The 16,941-nt window shown below is 38.2% G+C and overlaps 1 protein-coding gene across 1 annotated transcript in view; it reads right to left on the bottom strand.

Annotated features, from left to right (window-relative positions):
• LOC123236214 (cell migration inducing hyaluronidase 1) overlaps nucleotides 1-16,941 on the bottom strand; it is a 116,469-nt gene that overhangs the window by 87,392 nt on the left and 12,136 nt on the right. The window contains exons 5-6 of the mRNA XM_044662509.1: nucleotides 13,130-13,309; nucleotides 283-353 (exon numbers count right to left, since the gene is read on the bottom strand). Of these exons, the coding sequence (XP_044518444.1) occupies nucleotides 283-353; nucleotides 13,130-13,309 (251 nt within the window). The remainder of the gene's footprint in view (nucleotides 1-282; nucleotides 354-13,129; nucleotides 13,310-16,941) is intronic.

Below are 16,941 nucleotides of genomic sequence, written 5' to 3'. Positions count from 1 at the left end.
TATTTTACCCAGCTTCCAACAGAGATAATAATGAAACTGTTCCTGTCCTCAAGGGGTTCATATTCTATAGTCTGATCTAAAGTAATAGTAATGCAATATAAATTTTAAAATATCCCCAATTGTTTTTCTTACGCACTATCTCAATTCCTACAAAATCTTTTAGCCAGTGTTTAGGAGATAATAACAATTAAGGTGAAACTTCTATTTTTATAGATATAAGAAGTGACAATTAAGTGTTGATAGCAAGACTATATAACTCCTTGGTCCAGTCTCATGACTTACCATGATATTCTACATGGTCTTCAACAGAAGATGAAGGATCTCCTTTCACAGTCAGGAAGCTCCAAGGATGCCTGGAAAATAATAATGAAAACTGATCATCTTCTTATCTTAGGAGGATTTGAATTAATGCTCCCAAATAAGACTGAATGGTATTGTGGGAAAACTTCTGGATTTAGAGAAAAGGGACCTGGATTCAGATCTTGCCCCATGCCAACTGTGTGACCTCAAGAAAAATAACTGAGTTCTCCAAGGTTTTATTTCCTCATCTTTAAAATGTAGATGGTAGAACATATAACTCCATAGAGGTCTCTTCCAGTTGTAAATCTATAATTCTGTGACACAGCCCTCAAGACTTTCCTTGGATCATTCACTTTCCTCTCCTCTTCTTTGGAAAAAACACTTGGCAATTGTACTTCTTCAGAGCTAAACTTTTACTACCATTTTAGTTTCATTTTCCCCCTACTTTATTTTCTTTCCTCATGAATCCCAATCTAGTTCTGAATACAAAGGATAAATTGGTACTCTTGACTAGACACTGGAATACCAGGGGCATGCATACCACTCATGAACATCACCCTAATGAAAGTACAGAACTTTTGCCTTTTATCTTATACATCTCCTAAAAACTCCACTGTATTTTAGCTTCTGCTGAAGTTCTGTATGTCGACTGGCAGTTTGGATTGGTTCGGGTGTTTCCAAAACAATCCTATAATTCAAAAACAAAGTAAAAAATGCTGTGGGGTTTCTACTCTTGGCTCTCATTGTGTGACCTTGGGCAAGTCATCGAAGTCTTGTGAGCTTCCATTTTCTCACATATAAAAAGTACTCATCAAATCTTCTCCCAGCTACATTGTAAAGATCTGTAAAGTTCAAAAATTAAGGTGGGAGCCTTTTGAAAAGTCAGAAAATGCCAGTCCAAGGGAAGCACTGAGAATGAAAGCTCCCCTGGGTTCTCTGCAGTGCTCAGAGAAGCAATGCTTTTCAGTTGGATCCAATGAGAAAGAGACTCCACATTTTTTTTACCTCGAGCATACCTTGGAAACCAGTGAAGATTATTAGTGAATGCCCAAGTAACTTTGGAAATAGAAGAAAGGTCATTGCTAACTGTGGAGAGAGAGAAGCCCACGCCCTACTTCCCTGGGGAAACAATATTTCAAACACTCCTTTTAACCTGACTAGTGATCCTAGATCAAAGTTTGGTTTCCAAACTAACTTCCTCACTCAAAAAGCAGGTCCTTTCTAAAAGGTGCACCTCATGGTCCAGAGGGCAACTGTTGGCAGGAGGAGGGAAGAAGCCAGAGCAAAGACTTCCCTGATGGCTGCCTCTTTGACTATTCAATATTTACTTGAGGAGAACAAATCAGAAGCCTCTCCACGGAATTTACATGGTCCCAGAACCCTTACATAGAGATTTTTAAAATAAGGAATTTGTTTTGCATCACTGCAATTTCCCTTAAACACCCCTATTCTTGAACCCTTCCTCATAACAATGAAAAACAGGTAAGCAAAACCAATCAATATAGTATATGCTATGTTGACTGTAGGCCACATCTATAGAAATCCTCCTCTCTTCTAAGAGAAGGAAAATGTGTTTCATCACCAGTTCTCTAGAGCTGAGGTTATGAGAATATTTTTAAGGAGGAAATAGGAAATAAACAATAAATGGTAATCAGCTCTTTGTATGGAAGACTTCAGCTTGGATCTTAAGAGAAACACTGTACTCTTCTACAGCCCACCATGCTCCCTATCTGGCCTGTGTATCTCAATGACAATCTCAAAATTATTCCCCTTGACAAAAGTTCAAGACTTATGCTATAAACAAAGAAACCCTGTTAGGAGAGGGAAAAATCGTTTCTCCCTGGCCCAAGGCCGGCCCACCAGCTTACCCAGCAGATTAACTCTAGGACAACCGGAGGGGAAATTACTGACCACCAACATAAGTCCCCAAGGAGACTGCCAGTATGCCAGATGTGTCCACTGGAAAATTTTCCAGCACGTCCAGGGCCAAAGGCACTGGGAAGCTGTGATCCATCTCCAACAAGAAGTGGGACAGCAGGGTGGGAGGAATGATTCTATCATACATGGTGGGCTTGGTGGAGTGTGAATGTGAGAGTATGTGTGTGAGTGTGAGTGTGAGTGTGTGTGTGTGTGTGTGTGTGTGTGCGCCTGTGCATGTGTGTTTTCCAAAGCAGAGAAAACTCATGACCAAAATAATTCTTCTGAGAACAAGGTTGAAGGGCATTCTTGAGAGGGGAAAAAAGCTCACGAAGACATTTTTTGTTTGAAGGCATGCTTAATGTTTTTGTGCATTTTGTTCACTTGAGTCTCAGGAGGCTTATTACTAAAGAATGATAATTATTCCTGTCCCAGGAACAATGAGATGCAGCTATTTTCCTAGAACTATTCAAGTACAGAGTTGGAAGGAACCTCACAGATCAAGTTCAACCTATACCTGAGTACCATTTCCATAAACAACTTCCTCAAAAATCTAGTCCTTCAAACCTGGCCTCAGACACTTCCTAACAGTGTGACCCTGGACAAGTCACTTAACCCCATTTGTCCAGGCATTTCAGTTCTGTCTTAAGAGTTGTTACTAAGACAGAAAATAAAGGCTTAAAAAAAAGAGGCCATTCAGTCTTCCTTTGACGTTTTCAAAGGACAGAAAGAATTTGTTACTGCCTGAGGGAGCCCATTCCAAATTTTTTAACAGTTCCAGTTGAGAGGATAGACTCATGCAATGCTCATGCTAATATGGACCTCAGCACAATGTGTGGCACATTAAATGTTTATCGAATTGAACTGAAATCATCTAGGCGGCACCTCTCATTTTACACACGATTGAAGTGTTCTATTCCAAGCTGCATGGCTAGTTAGTGGCAGAGGCAGAATGAGAATCCAGTTTTGGTTCCCAGCCTGGTGGTCTTTCCACCACATTATGTGGACTCACTAAATTAAACACTCCTGAAAGGATTTGAACCCAAGATTCAGAGATAATGGATCTTAGTCAACTCTACTCTCCGAGCTGAATATCTTTCACATATGAAAAACTAAAAGCACACAGAGATCATTCAACAAAAAAAGTAGAAAGAATCTTGAGGATAAGAATTTACAATTGTCTTATTTGAAGACATACTAATATTGTAACATAGTTTTGGTCATCTGTAAACTGATATATATCTATATGAAATCCAAACTGAATAGTATGAGCAGAGACATACCCCTAATATGATTTGAAGGACACGCTTAAAGGTTCTGCCTATTGCCAAATACTTTCCTTACCAATATGGCATAGAATCACCTTCCACTAATCTAGTTTGAAATTCCAATCATTAGGGCCATTAACAACTCATGCACAGACACTTATTAGAGGTATGATCCTGGGCAAGTCACTTAACCCCAGTTGCCTAGCCCTTACCACTCTTCTGCCTTGTAGTTAATTAAAACTTAGTATCAATGCTAAGACAGAAGGTAAAGACTAAAATACAATATCAGCTCGTGTAACAAAGGTAGGAATATTATTTCTAGAAGACCATTAGATCTTTCCAATTAGCATGGATGCATTTAACATATTAAATAGCTTATGCCTGGAAAGATTTATAAAGCAAAAAATGTCCTATGTAAAGGAAGAAGATGTGGAGAAAGAACACTAGACCAGGAGGCAGGAGACTTCTAGTTTTGGCTCTGTCACTACATAGGTGCCATCCTACTATAGAAAGAACAATGAAAAGAGAGAGTGAGGAGACCTGAGTTCGGGTCCTACGTAAACTGATTTATCATTCTGAGTTTCATCTTTCCTATCTGTAAAATGAAAGTATTAGTTTAGGTACCCTTTAAGGTTCCTTCCTGCCTCAACAGTCTAGGATTCTACATGGGATACTAAAAAGGTTGACCCAATTCACAGCTCCACCAGAATGCCTACTTTACCACAGCTTTGCCAACATTGCATTTTATCATATTTCATCATTCATGTCATATTTTGATGAGTGTGACAAAATCTTAGAGTTGTTTTCATTAGAAGTTCTTTTATTAGAGATTTTGAATATTTTTATGGCTGTTGAAAGTTTGTGCTTCTTCTTTTGAGAACTACTAGCCACTAATATATTGGAGAATGTCCCTTAGCCTTTCTTATAAGTTCGTATCAATAGATTTTAAATATCACATGTTTTTCAGAAACATTCAATGCCTAATTTCCCCTAGATTTCTTTCTTATTAATTTCATATGCATTGTTTTGTTGTAAATTTAAAATTTTTTCACAGAATTTAATTCATTTATAACTAAAACAGATTAAATTATATAAAGAGGTAATTTCCTCTGAGTCATAGCTTGTCAGAAATTTATATCTTCCCTTCAAGTTATAAAAAACATAACATTTCATTAGTCTCTAGTTTTTTTCATGATTTAAAATGTTTATAACATTGAATCATATGAATTTTATTGTAAGAAATAATATGAGAAGAAACCAGCATTTTCCCTATTTTGGTCGAATGGCCATCAACTTTTTTCAGCTTATTACAAAAAAAAGGATTATGAGTATTTTCCACAGTATTTTGTGATTGTGTTTCTTGAATACTATATTGTTTATAATTCAACTATTCAATCTATTACATTTACCTATTATTCCCTTTTTAAAATTCTAGTACATTTCAATAATTACAATACTGTGGAATAATTTGAGATCTAAAAATGCAGTTTCTTTTCCTGTTTTTTTTTCACAATTTCTCTTGATTTTTTAAACAAATATTTCATTCTTCCATGATTTTGTTCAGTGTTTCATCTGGTTCTATGACGTACTCCATTGGGACTTAGATTGGTATTCCACTAAGTCCCCAGATTAATTTTGAGTTATTTCTTTTTTCTTTTTTCATTGATGACACATCTCTCTTTACTGATGATCCAGCATGTTTTTCTGCCCCCCAATAACAGTTCCTCCTTTTGCTCACCAGTTAGCAAATCTGATAAGATAGGCAGCATGGTGTAGTGGAAAGATTGGTTCTACAGTCAGAGGACCTGGGTTCAAATCGTATTTCAGATCTTTACCTGTGTGGTCTTGGGCAAGTCAATTAATCTCTTTGGGTTTTAAATTTCTCATGTGTAAAATGGGAGGGTTGTAATATCTAAACTATAAGATCCCTTTTGACTCTTTATAATTTTTTGATCTAGAGTAGCTTTTTGATTGTGGATGATAATTCATATTTTTTCCACTTCTTGAGTCTCTTCTTTAGCTTCTTTTAGTCCATATTTATTTATTGTTTTGGATATTCTCCCTCACCCACATTTTGAGTTCTTTAACTATTCCATTTCCTTTTCTTGTAAATGCTACTCTTAGAAATTTGTCCTTCCCTACTTTTCTCAATCAGGGATGTTTCTATTTTTGTCTAAAATATTTTAGGGTTGAAACTTTCTTGTGATTTTTTTACTCTGCAATTTTACTTTTCCCATTTTTCTACTTTTGAAAGGGAAGCAATGGCCTATTTACTAGTCTGGTAAGATTGAAGTTTTCCCCATCATGCTTTCTTTCTCACCTAGGGTCAGGTTTTTCTTTTGAATACTGGAGGAAAGAACTTCCTCAGTAGGACCTCTAATATTTGAGTTCAGGGAAGTAAGCCGAATGACGTGAGCATCCACTAACTAATACATGTGTTCAGAGGCTGTGCCCGAGAACTGTCCTTCTGAGAATTAAGGATTTATTGGGTTCAGTGCAGAAAGCAGTGACAGAAAGGAAAAGGAACTGAAATGTCTTCTAGTCTATTTTTCCAACATATACAAATCTTCATGCGTCAATGAACCACCCTGGATTTGATCAACAGAAGTTAGGTCACTGGATCACTGAATCCTTTGATTTAGAACTAGAAGGGATATTGGAGATTATGGAGTTCAAACCACTCATCTTAAAGATGAAGAAATTGATGCCAATGCAAAGGATGTCACAATATATCAAAAAATCTTGGGACCGAAGACTTCAATGGCCATATGGTAAATAAGCAAGAATTGTTTCTACTTTATACTGAACATATAGTCATCCAGACTTTGTTGAAGGCTTTATCTAAGGGGTGAGTGTGTGTGTGTGTGTATGTGTGTGTGTGTGTGTGTGTGTGTGTGTGTGTGTGTGTGTGTGTGTNTGTGTGTGTGTGTGTGTGTGTGTGTGTGTGTGTGTGTGTGTGTGTGTGTGTGTGTGTGTTAGAAGGGTAGATGTCATGGAGGGAATATCTATTGAGGCCATCCATTTCACTTTGTAGAGATCTGGTGAGAAGTTTTTTCCTGATGGTAAGCCCAAATTTGGTCTCTGTCTCTTCCACCCATTGCTCCTATGTCTAATCTCTCTTCAAAAGGGTAGCCTTACAGATATATGAAGATAATTATCATATCCTCCCCTTAAGTATTCTCTTCTTTAGGATTTTTTTAAGCCCTTACATTCCATCTTAGGATTCATATAAATATTGGTACTAAGGCAGAAGATCTAGGAAGTGTCTGGAGCTGGATTTGAACCCAGGACTTCCCCCTCCCAGGCCTAGCACTAATTTATCTACTGAGCCACCTAGTTATCCCCTTCAAGATTAACATATACAGTTCTTCCCACTGATCCTCAAAGAGCATGAATTAAAGGCCTTTTCCCAGGCTGATTGCCTTCCTATTGGTATTTTCCAGCTTATCAATGTCCTTCCTAAAATGTGGTTTTCAGAACTCAAATGATACTCACAATGTGGTTTGGTCTGGCCAGGGCAGAATACAGTAGAATTATCACCCTCCTTAGTTCTGCACATGGAATTTCTCTCCTAATGCAACTTATATTGCATTAGCCTTTGAGACTTCCATATTACACTGTTGACTCACATTGAATTTGTGGTACCATAAAATCCCCAGATATTTTTCAGATGAGATGCTGTCTAGCCACACTTTTGCCCATTTTGTATTTTTTTAACCTAAGTATAAGACTTTTCTTTATCCTTATTAAATTTCCTCTTATTATATTTGACCTAATATTCTAGCCTGCCAGGATCTTTTTGGATCTTTATTGAGTCACTCAGTGGGTCAGCTATCCTTCTAACTGTTATATCACCTGTAAACCTAATAAGCCTTCATTCTATGCCTTTGTCTGAACCATCAAAAATATGTTAAGTAGGCCTGAGCTAGAGGTGATGAAGGGAATGGTACCAATATGATGCTGAGCTCCATCCAAGCAGATGGGGAATAAGCTGCCATCAGCATCGGGCACAATCTTCTTGCTGTTTCCTCAGCCTGTCTTGAGGAGAGTTGGATTGTATTGGCCAGCTAGGGACTGTGTGGGAGGTCGATAAGAGAAAGAAAGTCTCAAATAGATATTTTTATCTGGACCCCATCAAAAGGTCAATGCAGCCCGGCAGAGCCATGTGTTAACCCTTCTACTCTACAAGTTAGAGTAAGACAGGGTGGGCTATATAAGATAAAAATCTGAGACTCCTCTTTTGACTCCTTTTTTGATCCACACCTTTTCTTATTGGAAAAACATTAATTTCATATATAATAAACTTGTGACTCCATGGTACTTCCGAGCAACTATGAGCTAACCAGCCGTTGTTCTCAAACTGTTTCGTTCTTTATCATCCAACGACCACCCTAGGCCACTCAGAAAATCCCTGGTTTAATAGAGCTGGCTCTCTATAGGACTGGTTAGCCAAGTCATACATAAAGAAAATCTCAGAGTGGAATGCTATTCTTTCATGATGCCATGGTCTAGGACTCAAGCCCTAGATTCTAGTTCTGTCACTAGCTATCCAAGTCCAGGTTAAGAACTTCCTCCATTTGTAAAGTGGAAAAGAGAATACTTGCCCTCGTGGTACAGAATGAGATAATATATCTGAAAATTTATTTAAAATCCTCAGAAGGAAGGAAACAAATATTTATTAAGGTCCTATTATGTTCTAGGCATTGTGCTAAGTGCTTTACAAATATTATATTATTTGATCCTTCCACAAACCCTTGGAAGTTATTCTTCTGACAGGAAACTGAGGCAGCAAAGTTAATTAAGTTCCTTGCCCAGAATCACACAGCTAGTAAGTATCTAAGGCTAGATTTGAATTCAGGTCTTTTTAACTCCAGGCTCAATGCTTTAGCCACTGCATCACTTGGCTACCTCTATGTATAAAAAGATAAGAAATTAGGGCAGCTAGGTGGATCAGTGGATAGAGAGCCAGGCCTAGAAACAAGGGGTCCTGGGTTCACTTCTAGCCTCAGATGCTCCCTAGCTCTGTGGCCTTGGGCAAGTCATTTATAACTCAATTTCTTAGCCCTTGTTGCTCTTCTTCCTTGTGATGGCACTTAGTAATACATTCTAGGTTAGAAGGTAAGAGTTAAAAAAAAAGATGAGAAATTATTGAGCCTAATTATTGAGCCTAATTATTAAGCCTAAAATTCTTGCTTCTATAGTCAGGAGAATTCTCAACATGTCCTTTCCCCCCAAATTCTTCAAGGTGAACAAGCATAAAGCCAGCCACCTAACAGATCTATTCTATTATCACCCTGTCTTGTTTTGACTTGGCAGCAGCTGAGAATGGTTATTTCTTACATTAATTTCCGGCAAGTAGAAATGTAGCTCTGGCAGGATCCCTTCATTCTATAGCAATACAACCTCCAAACATCCTACATCCACTGCTTCCTAGCCCCTAGTCAGACCTCAAGAATTAACTCAGACCAAGAACTGTGATTAAAAAGAATTATTCATCTGTTCTGGGTTTGTGGAAAATTATGTTTTCTCTTTTGGGCTAGAGCCATGGAATCTTGCAGTGGGAAAACTAACCTTTATCTTCAGTCTTCATCTCCTATGAAGTTCTAATCCTCCAGTCCCACTAGGCAAGAACCATATCTCCTTAATGCATATTCAGATGTTTATCATCTTAAAATAAACATATACCAAGAAAAGCCATTATCCTCATAGCGCTACCCAAATACCTTCCCTTTTCATTGACTTCCCTATTTCTATCAATAGTGCCACCATTATGCTAGTAACTCAGTCCTAAAACATGAAAGTCATAAGGGTAACCGGATTTTGAAATTAGAAAGCGATTTTAGAGATATTCAACTCTTTCTTCTTCCACCTCTTTCATATCCAGTTGATTATCAAGTCCTATAAGGCTTTTTTCCTCCAGAATTCCTTCTATATCCATTCTTTCCTTTCTATTTCTATTGCTACTACAGTAGTTCAGGTCATCATCACCTAATACCTAAACTCCTACACCAGAACTTCAGTTGGTCTCTCTGCCTCTGTTCTCCATTCCTTTTAATTCATGCCGTACATTGGCCACTGCCAAATTAATCTTCCTAATGCACCAGTTTTATATTTTGTATAAATTCCATTTTCCAATAAATGTTTATTTCCTGCCTCCTTGTGTAAAGCATTTTTCTGGGCACTGCAGAGATACAGTGATATATAAAATATTTAGAGTGTCCTTATTCCCTCTAGGATGAATGAAAAGTCTTTAAGTTGGCATTCAAAGACCTTCACAAACTTGTTTCAAACTACCTTTCCCGCTTTATTTCACATTATTCACCTCTTTATCTCAAACTGGACTGTTTACTAACTATTCTCCAGACTCAACATGCCATCTCCCAGCAACATGAGAAGGCATGGAAAGCACTCAGTCCTCATCACCATCTTTCAGAATCCTTATCTTCTCCCAACATTTAGATCAGGTGCCACTTAGTCTGGGAAGTCTTTCCTAATCCCAGTAGCAGAAAGTGTTCTTTCCCTCCTCAAATATTTTCCTAAAGTACTCTACCAAAGCCATTCCTTTCCCCCCTATCACTATCTTTTATTATATTTATGTGGTTATATCAATTTATCATCAATCAACAAACATTTATTAAGTCCCAGGCTATCTGCCAGGTGCTGTGCTAGGCTCTAGAGATACAAAGATAAATTGTTCCTGTCCTCAAGAAGCTTACATTTATATCAGGGGAAAACATGTTTGCATATAAAGAAATAAAGTGAAGGGAGGTCACTAGCGTCTAGGGGAAAAGTAGGGAAGACCTCATGTAGGAGGTACTCCTTGAGCTGAGCTTTGAAGAAAACCAGGGATTCTAAAACCAGCACATAAGGAGAGACTGCAGTCCAAGAGTGTAGAAAAGCCTGTACAAAAGCATGGTGATGAGAAATGGAATGTTACATATAAGGAATAGTAAGTAGGTCAAATTGAGCAGACTAGAGGGCACATGAAGGGGTGTAAGCTGGGAAACATAGGTTAGAGCCAGATTGTAAAGGGATTTCAGTGACAACCAGAGGAGTTTGTATTTGATCTTAAAGGCAATAAGGAATGGGCAAGGGAATGATGTGGAACATCTAAGTAGAATGTAAGCTCCCCAAGAATAATGACTCTGTCACTTCTTATCCTTTTATCTCCAGCGTCTAGCAAAGTGGCTTCATATTTGTTGTTGTGACCCAAATGAAATTTGTCCATGGGGTTTCCTTGGGAAAGATTCTATTTTTTCTTTTTTCTTTTCTAGTATGCCCCCATTTTACAGATATGGAACTGAGGCAAATAGGAGTTAAGTGACAGAGTCACATAGCTAGTAAATGTCTGAGGTTGGATTTGAACTCTGATCTTCCTGACTCCAGACTCAGTGTTCTATCCAGTACACCACATAGCTGCCCCTATAGCTGTCTTCATATAAAGAGAACTTAATAAATGTAGGTTGAATAATGGATTAAAGCCCATTTCTTGCCCTCTTGTAGCTTAAACATGTCATTCTCTTTCTCAAAAACTTTCAGTGGTGGCCTGTTGTTTATAGAACCAATCTGAATTCTTTAACCATATCCATGTTGAAGAACTCAGTTGAAAGGAAGCCTGTCACTGTCCAAATTAACCCATTCTACTTTTGAAGCTGGGAAACCGTGGCTCAAGTCTTATTATTTCCTAAAAACTGGAGTGACCATAAGCAAGTCTCTAAGTCTCCATTTTTCCATCTGCAAAATAGAGATAATAAATAATACTTGTCCTCTTCCTACTTTGCCATTCACAGATCACAGTTTACTTCCTCATTATAGGTGCTATAAAAAACCATGTTATAGAGAAACATCATGGCAAAGAGCTAAGCATCCCAAAGGGTCATATGGATTGTAGTCTTACTTGGTAGCTAATTAATTAGATGAGTTACTTGTCCGTTTCCTCACTTGTGCAATAAGAATTTCTAGGATTTCTTTTTCACTCTAAAAGCTTCTGATTCTAAAGAAAAAATTAATATCATTTTATCTGGCTATTCAAATTTGCCTCATTTCCAGAACATAATACCTGCCTGAGTGTGTGGTCCTTTTAACTTTTAAAGGAAATGCTCCATTACCTGGGATTACTCTCTCTTTGGCTATCACTTCATGGTCTTTCCCTTTGATGACTAGTAAAGAGCCCTTTGATCTTGACTCAGAAGAGTCATCACGTCTATACCTTATCAGGTGAGGGGTAGAAAGGATGCAGATCACGGCCTCCAGGTGTCTATAGGAGAAGATTCCCCCTCTGACTTAAAAGGGCCGAAATTCGAATCAGCGATAAAATGTTGTGGCAATCACTAGGTAAACAGTGAACATTCTCAAAGTCAGAGCACGTGCCAACATACACAGACAGGATGTTTTACAACCTGAAGGGTAAATATAATGCACACCAAGTTACATAGAAGACCAGCTTTTTACTGTGTTTCACTGGGTAAATATACTCTGCATAATTTCTAAGCAAGCATTTTGCCAGTCCCTGAGGCACGGTACTCTCCTGAATGTGCACTTAACAAAAAAGAAAAAAGAACTTTGGCTATGTATATATGAAGACAGAGATGCAGGTTTCTCTACAGCTGGGGAGAGTATTATATATATAAACATATATATTATAGAAAAAGATCTGACTTTAGAGCTAGAAGAGGTGCTATTGCATTGCCCTCAGTACCTGGTATAGTGTTTGGCACCTAGAAGATACTTTGAATAAATCTATTAAGGTCGTAGGCAGTTAGGTGGTGTAGTGGATAGAATTCTGGACCTGGAGGCAGGAAGATTCATCTTCCTGAGTTCAATTCTGACCTCAGACACTTACTAGCCAAGGGACCCTGGGCAAGAGATTTAATTGTATTTACCTCAGTTTCCTCATCTGTAAAATGAGCTGGAAAAGGAAATGACCAACCACTCCACTATCTTTGCCAAGAAAACACCAAAAAGGTTCACAAAGAGTCAGACATTATTGAAGAAATGATTGAACAACAAATTAAGGAAACTCCACATATGTGAGTGATTACTATTGTTGACCAAGTGAATAAGATTTGGGGAAAGGTAATGTAATATGAAAAAGGGGTGTAGATTTGAAGTTAGAAGACTCTTCACATCCTAGTCCTGCCACATATTTTCTATGTGTCCCTGAGTAAATCACTTAACTTCCATAAGTCTCAGTTGCCTCATCTCTTTAAATTAAGAGGTTGGACTAGATGGCCCCTAAGGTTTCTTCTGGCTCTAGAATCTGTGGTCTTGCTTTGCTCTGAGGCCACCTAGTTAATAAATTCCTCAGGTGGAATTCAAACCAAGGTCTTCCTAGCTCTGACTCCAGTAAGATAGCCCCTAACCACCATGTCCATGCTGCTTCTCAGGTTCAATATGGAACTGCAATATGCTGGGGCCATATTAATTCACTATTAATTAGGGGTGTGTGTGTGTGTGTGTGTGTGTGTGTGTGTGTGTGTGTGCGTGTGTGCGTGTGTGTGTTTGGAGACTCACCAGGAAGGCAGGCCTATTTATAAAGAGGCAAGTTTTCCATGTGAAAGGACTGTGGTATTCAGAGTCTTGGGGAAGATCACATACATAATAAGAGCTCTGTCTTTTGCTTTTCTGGCAGAATGGACACATACCTAAATCCCAGGCGCAGGAAATGTTTGCTGCCCAGTTTGGTCATGGCTTTCCTGGCTGTGTCATCTAGGTTTTGAGATCCTTCATCATTCACAGCTACGGAAAGGATCATGCCATCAGCCACTGTGTTCAAATATTGTGCCAGGCGTTCACTCTCTTTCTTGGATTTATAAGTATCAAACCTAAAAAAGAGGACGAGAATTAGAACCCTCAGCAATGAGAAACATTCATGCAGGTCAGTTCCAAATGGCCAGGGCTCCACGAGTTTATATTGTGATAGCAAACAGAGGAAGACAATAATATTCATTGGTAGCAAAAAATATGATTTTTTAAAGGAGTACACAGTGAAAGGCAATTTTAAAAATCATAGAAATAAACCATGGTCTCTTGCATATTTGACTTTTCAGGAAAAAAATCCAAACCCAAAAGGGAAAAAAAAGAAAAGCCTATAACATTTTAATGATCTGCTTGAGCATGAACTAGTGAGAAAAGTCATTGTATTAGATTCAGGAGATCAGAATTCTACTTCTGGTTCTGCCACTCTGCTGAGTGGCCATGAGAAAGTCACTTCACCTCCTGAATCTCAGTTTCCCCCTCTGTGAAGTGAGGACACTGGGCTAGATGATCTCTAGAAGAAGCAGGCAGTTCTGACAACCTATTATAAATTATAAACCCAAGATTAATATTTTAAGGAATACTAGAGCCTTCTCCTAAGACAGTAAAAAGGAAACGAGCTTTTCACATTAAGGCCTCCCTTAAAAATATTATGAAAAGACAGTCTATTGGGTTCTTGATATGATTTGTAGAAAGCAAGAAGGCAAAAGCAGCATCAAGATTCTATGGTTATAAAAGGGGATAATTTCATCAAGAGAGGAGAAAATGCCTAAATAAGAAAACGCCCTCATCCAGGGCAGGTTGGCAACTTCTCTGTAACTTATTTTCTTAGAGAATTCCCCAGAACACTAAGAGACAGGGAAAGTGACTTGCCTAAGATCATATAAGCAATGTGTATTAGAGTCCAGGGCTTCCTGGAGTTCGCTATCCACTCCCCCAAAAGGAGAAGATATAAAAAGGGAATATTCCAATGTGATGTTGATCCTTTGTACCTCAGTCTTATCTTTTCCCACCTCCTAGGATTTTTTCCTTCAATTCTGAACTCCTAACCTTCCAGCATCTTCCACATCTTCTTCTCTACTGGCTTTCCTCTTTCTGCCTTCATACATGCTCAAGTCTGACCAATGAGGGGGGAAAAGCCTTTTTAAGTTGACCTACTCTATTTCACAACCAATTAACTTCCTTTTCCCTCTGAAGACTCCTAGAACTATAGAGCCAAAGTCACTTCCTTTATTCTTTTGATATTTATCACCAACTCTGTGAAATTATCGTTTTGTAAAGTTGAAAAGTTTAACTCTCAACAGTGTTTTCATTCACTTTGGTACTTTGCTTGAAATTAAGGTGCAGTGCCACCAGGTGGCAGCAGGTGGCACATTTGCATGACAAACTATAGATGTGGTTTGTCAGAGATGGAAATAAGCATATTTCTCTTAAAAAGGAAAAAAGGAGACAACAAATAAATAACAACAATAACAGAAACCCAACTCTTTTTAAATCAGCCAGACAAATAACATTATCAAGTATTATGATAAAGAGAATACATACAGAACAAGCTTTTTAAAGGAAAAAAAACAACGCTGTATATAATTTGGTACCTTTCTCCCTTGTCCTTACTGTTATCAATCAGTGATCAATTGCTTCCTGGTCTTATCTCGTTCTTGGTTAAAATGATTCCTTTTTAGTTCACCCTAGTTCTTTCCATGACTTTAGAACTTTTGACTATTTTCCTTTATTGAAATATTTTCCCTCCATTTTCAGTTTCCTCAGAATCCATCTTTTATCCAGCAGAAGAAAAATGCCAAACTTCTGCATCTCTCAGAAAGTGCAACAGCTCTTCCCAATTAGGAAGAAGTAACTATCTATTTTCTTTTTCAAAAAGAAAGAACTTTCTTCCCAATAGATTTTCTTCCCCTAGATGGGGAAAGCAGGGACTCTCTTTTGTCATTCTTTGTATTCCCACTGTTCAGTACAGAGTAGGTGTGTAACAAAAGTTTATTGACAGATATTGCCTGTTGTTTGTTTAAGTATTACTTTAATTCAATAATGGATTCCAACAATAGATGCCTTCATATTTGTAAAGCACTTTGCAGCTTGGAAAATACTTTTCCAGGTTATAATAGTCAAAAAACTCTGAGATAGACAAAACTTTAATTTCATTTTTCACATGAGAAAATGAAGGCTCAGAGTGGTTAAAAAAAAAAAAAAGACTTGCCCAAGATCAAAAGGAAGAACCACAGTTATAATCTGCCCTTTCTGCCTCCTCCTGGCCTGCAGCTAATTCCACTACTACCATGCAGACGATTTTGCTTAATAACTTGCTTCTGAGGCAAACTGCCTTCTGAAAACAAATATCTTTTACTGACGAATGTGACATCATGAGTACATTTTCATCAGAGTACTTGGCAAAATTTCATAGAAAACATTTAAAGTGGTTTCATCACAGATTCCATAAGTGACAACAATTTGCATCCTGCCCTACCACACTATAAAAACTGTACTGTCACAGGTCACCAGTGGTGCTCTTGCCAAATAACAGAGTACTGTAGGGGAGGAAAGGATCTTAGAGATTGCCTCTAGTCTTTCTCATTTTGCAGATGAGAAACCTGAGACCCAGAGAGGTTAGAAGAATTAGAGATTAAGACTGAGATGTCTAAGGCCATTCAGACAATTAGTGGCAGAGCCAATGATTCGGCTTTGGAGGGCTCACTACTACATGAAGCTGTCACAATGATTTTTTTTCTTTGTCAATCAATCAATAAACATTTATAAAGTACCTGCTTTATTCCAGGTAGTGTGCTAAGTGCTTGGGATAGAAAGAAAGGCAAAAGAGGGCTCCTGACCTCAAGAATCTCATAATATAATGGAGGAAGACAATATGGAAAAAAAAGAATCTGAAAAGACAGGAAAGGTACCTAGCATAGGGGCATCATGAAACCCAAAGGGGTATAGCCTTCCAGGAGTACAACCAGGTGGGAAAGGATGAAATAGTAGCCCTGGGTGCTTTCCTTAAATGGAAGAGCTCTACACTGTCCACCATTCTAACCTCTTCAAATGGAAGGCAGTGGGAACCTCTTGGACAGGGGTTACTGAGGAGGTATGAGTTTTAGAGTTGATGTGATCTGGCAGGATAATGAGATTCCAAAAGGAAAGATGAAGTCCAGGAGAGCATCTAGGTGGGAAATCAATGTGCTCATTTTCTTTGGCTTCTTAATTAATGCTACTGTCTTAGTGATTAGCTTCTTTTTCTTGTAATTTTCTTCTCTGGCTTTTCTAATAATACAATATCTCATTTTTCAATTACTATCCTGGTCCCTCACCTCCTTATTCCTCCTCTAACTTTTCTCATCTGTTGTACTTGCTCCTCTCTTCTAACTGTATATTCCAAGAAGTTTTATATTCCATATTCTGGTCTCTTCCTTTTATGAAATCAGGATCAAGCCCCAATTGTTTTTTCTTTGGACAGTTCCTTCATCCCTGCCATTTCCAGGGAATCAAGAATGTGCGGCCTGGAGTCAGGAAGACTCATCTTCTTGAGTTCAAATCTGGCCTCAGGCACTTACTAGCTGAATGACCCTGGGCAAGTCACTTAACCTTCACTGTCTCTGTTTCTTCATCTGTAAAATGAACTAAAGAAGGCAATGGCAAACCACTCCAGTATCTTTGTAAGAAAACCCTGGGGGCAACTTGGTAGCTCAGTGGA

This window comes from Gracilinanus agilis, chromosome 2 (genome assembly GCF_016433145.1).
Source record: "Gracilinanus agilis isolate LMUSP501 chromosome 2, AgileGrace, whole genome shotgun sequence".
In the NCBI taxonomy this organism is placed as follows: domain Eukaryota; kingdom Metazoa; phylum Chordata; class Mammalia; order Didelphimorphia; family Didelphidae; genus Gracilinanus; species Gracilinanus agilis.
The sequence above is the reverse complement of the archived record's forward strand: the minus strand, read 5'-3'. Positions and strand labels throughout refer to the sequence as shown.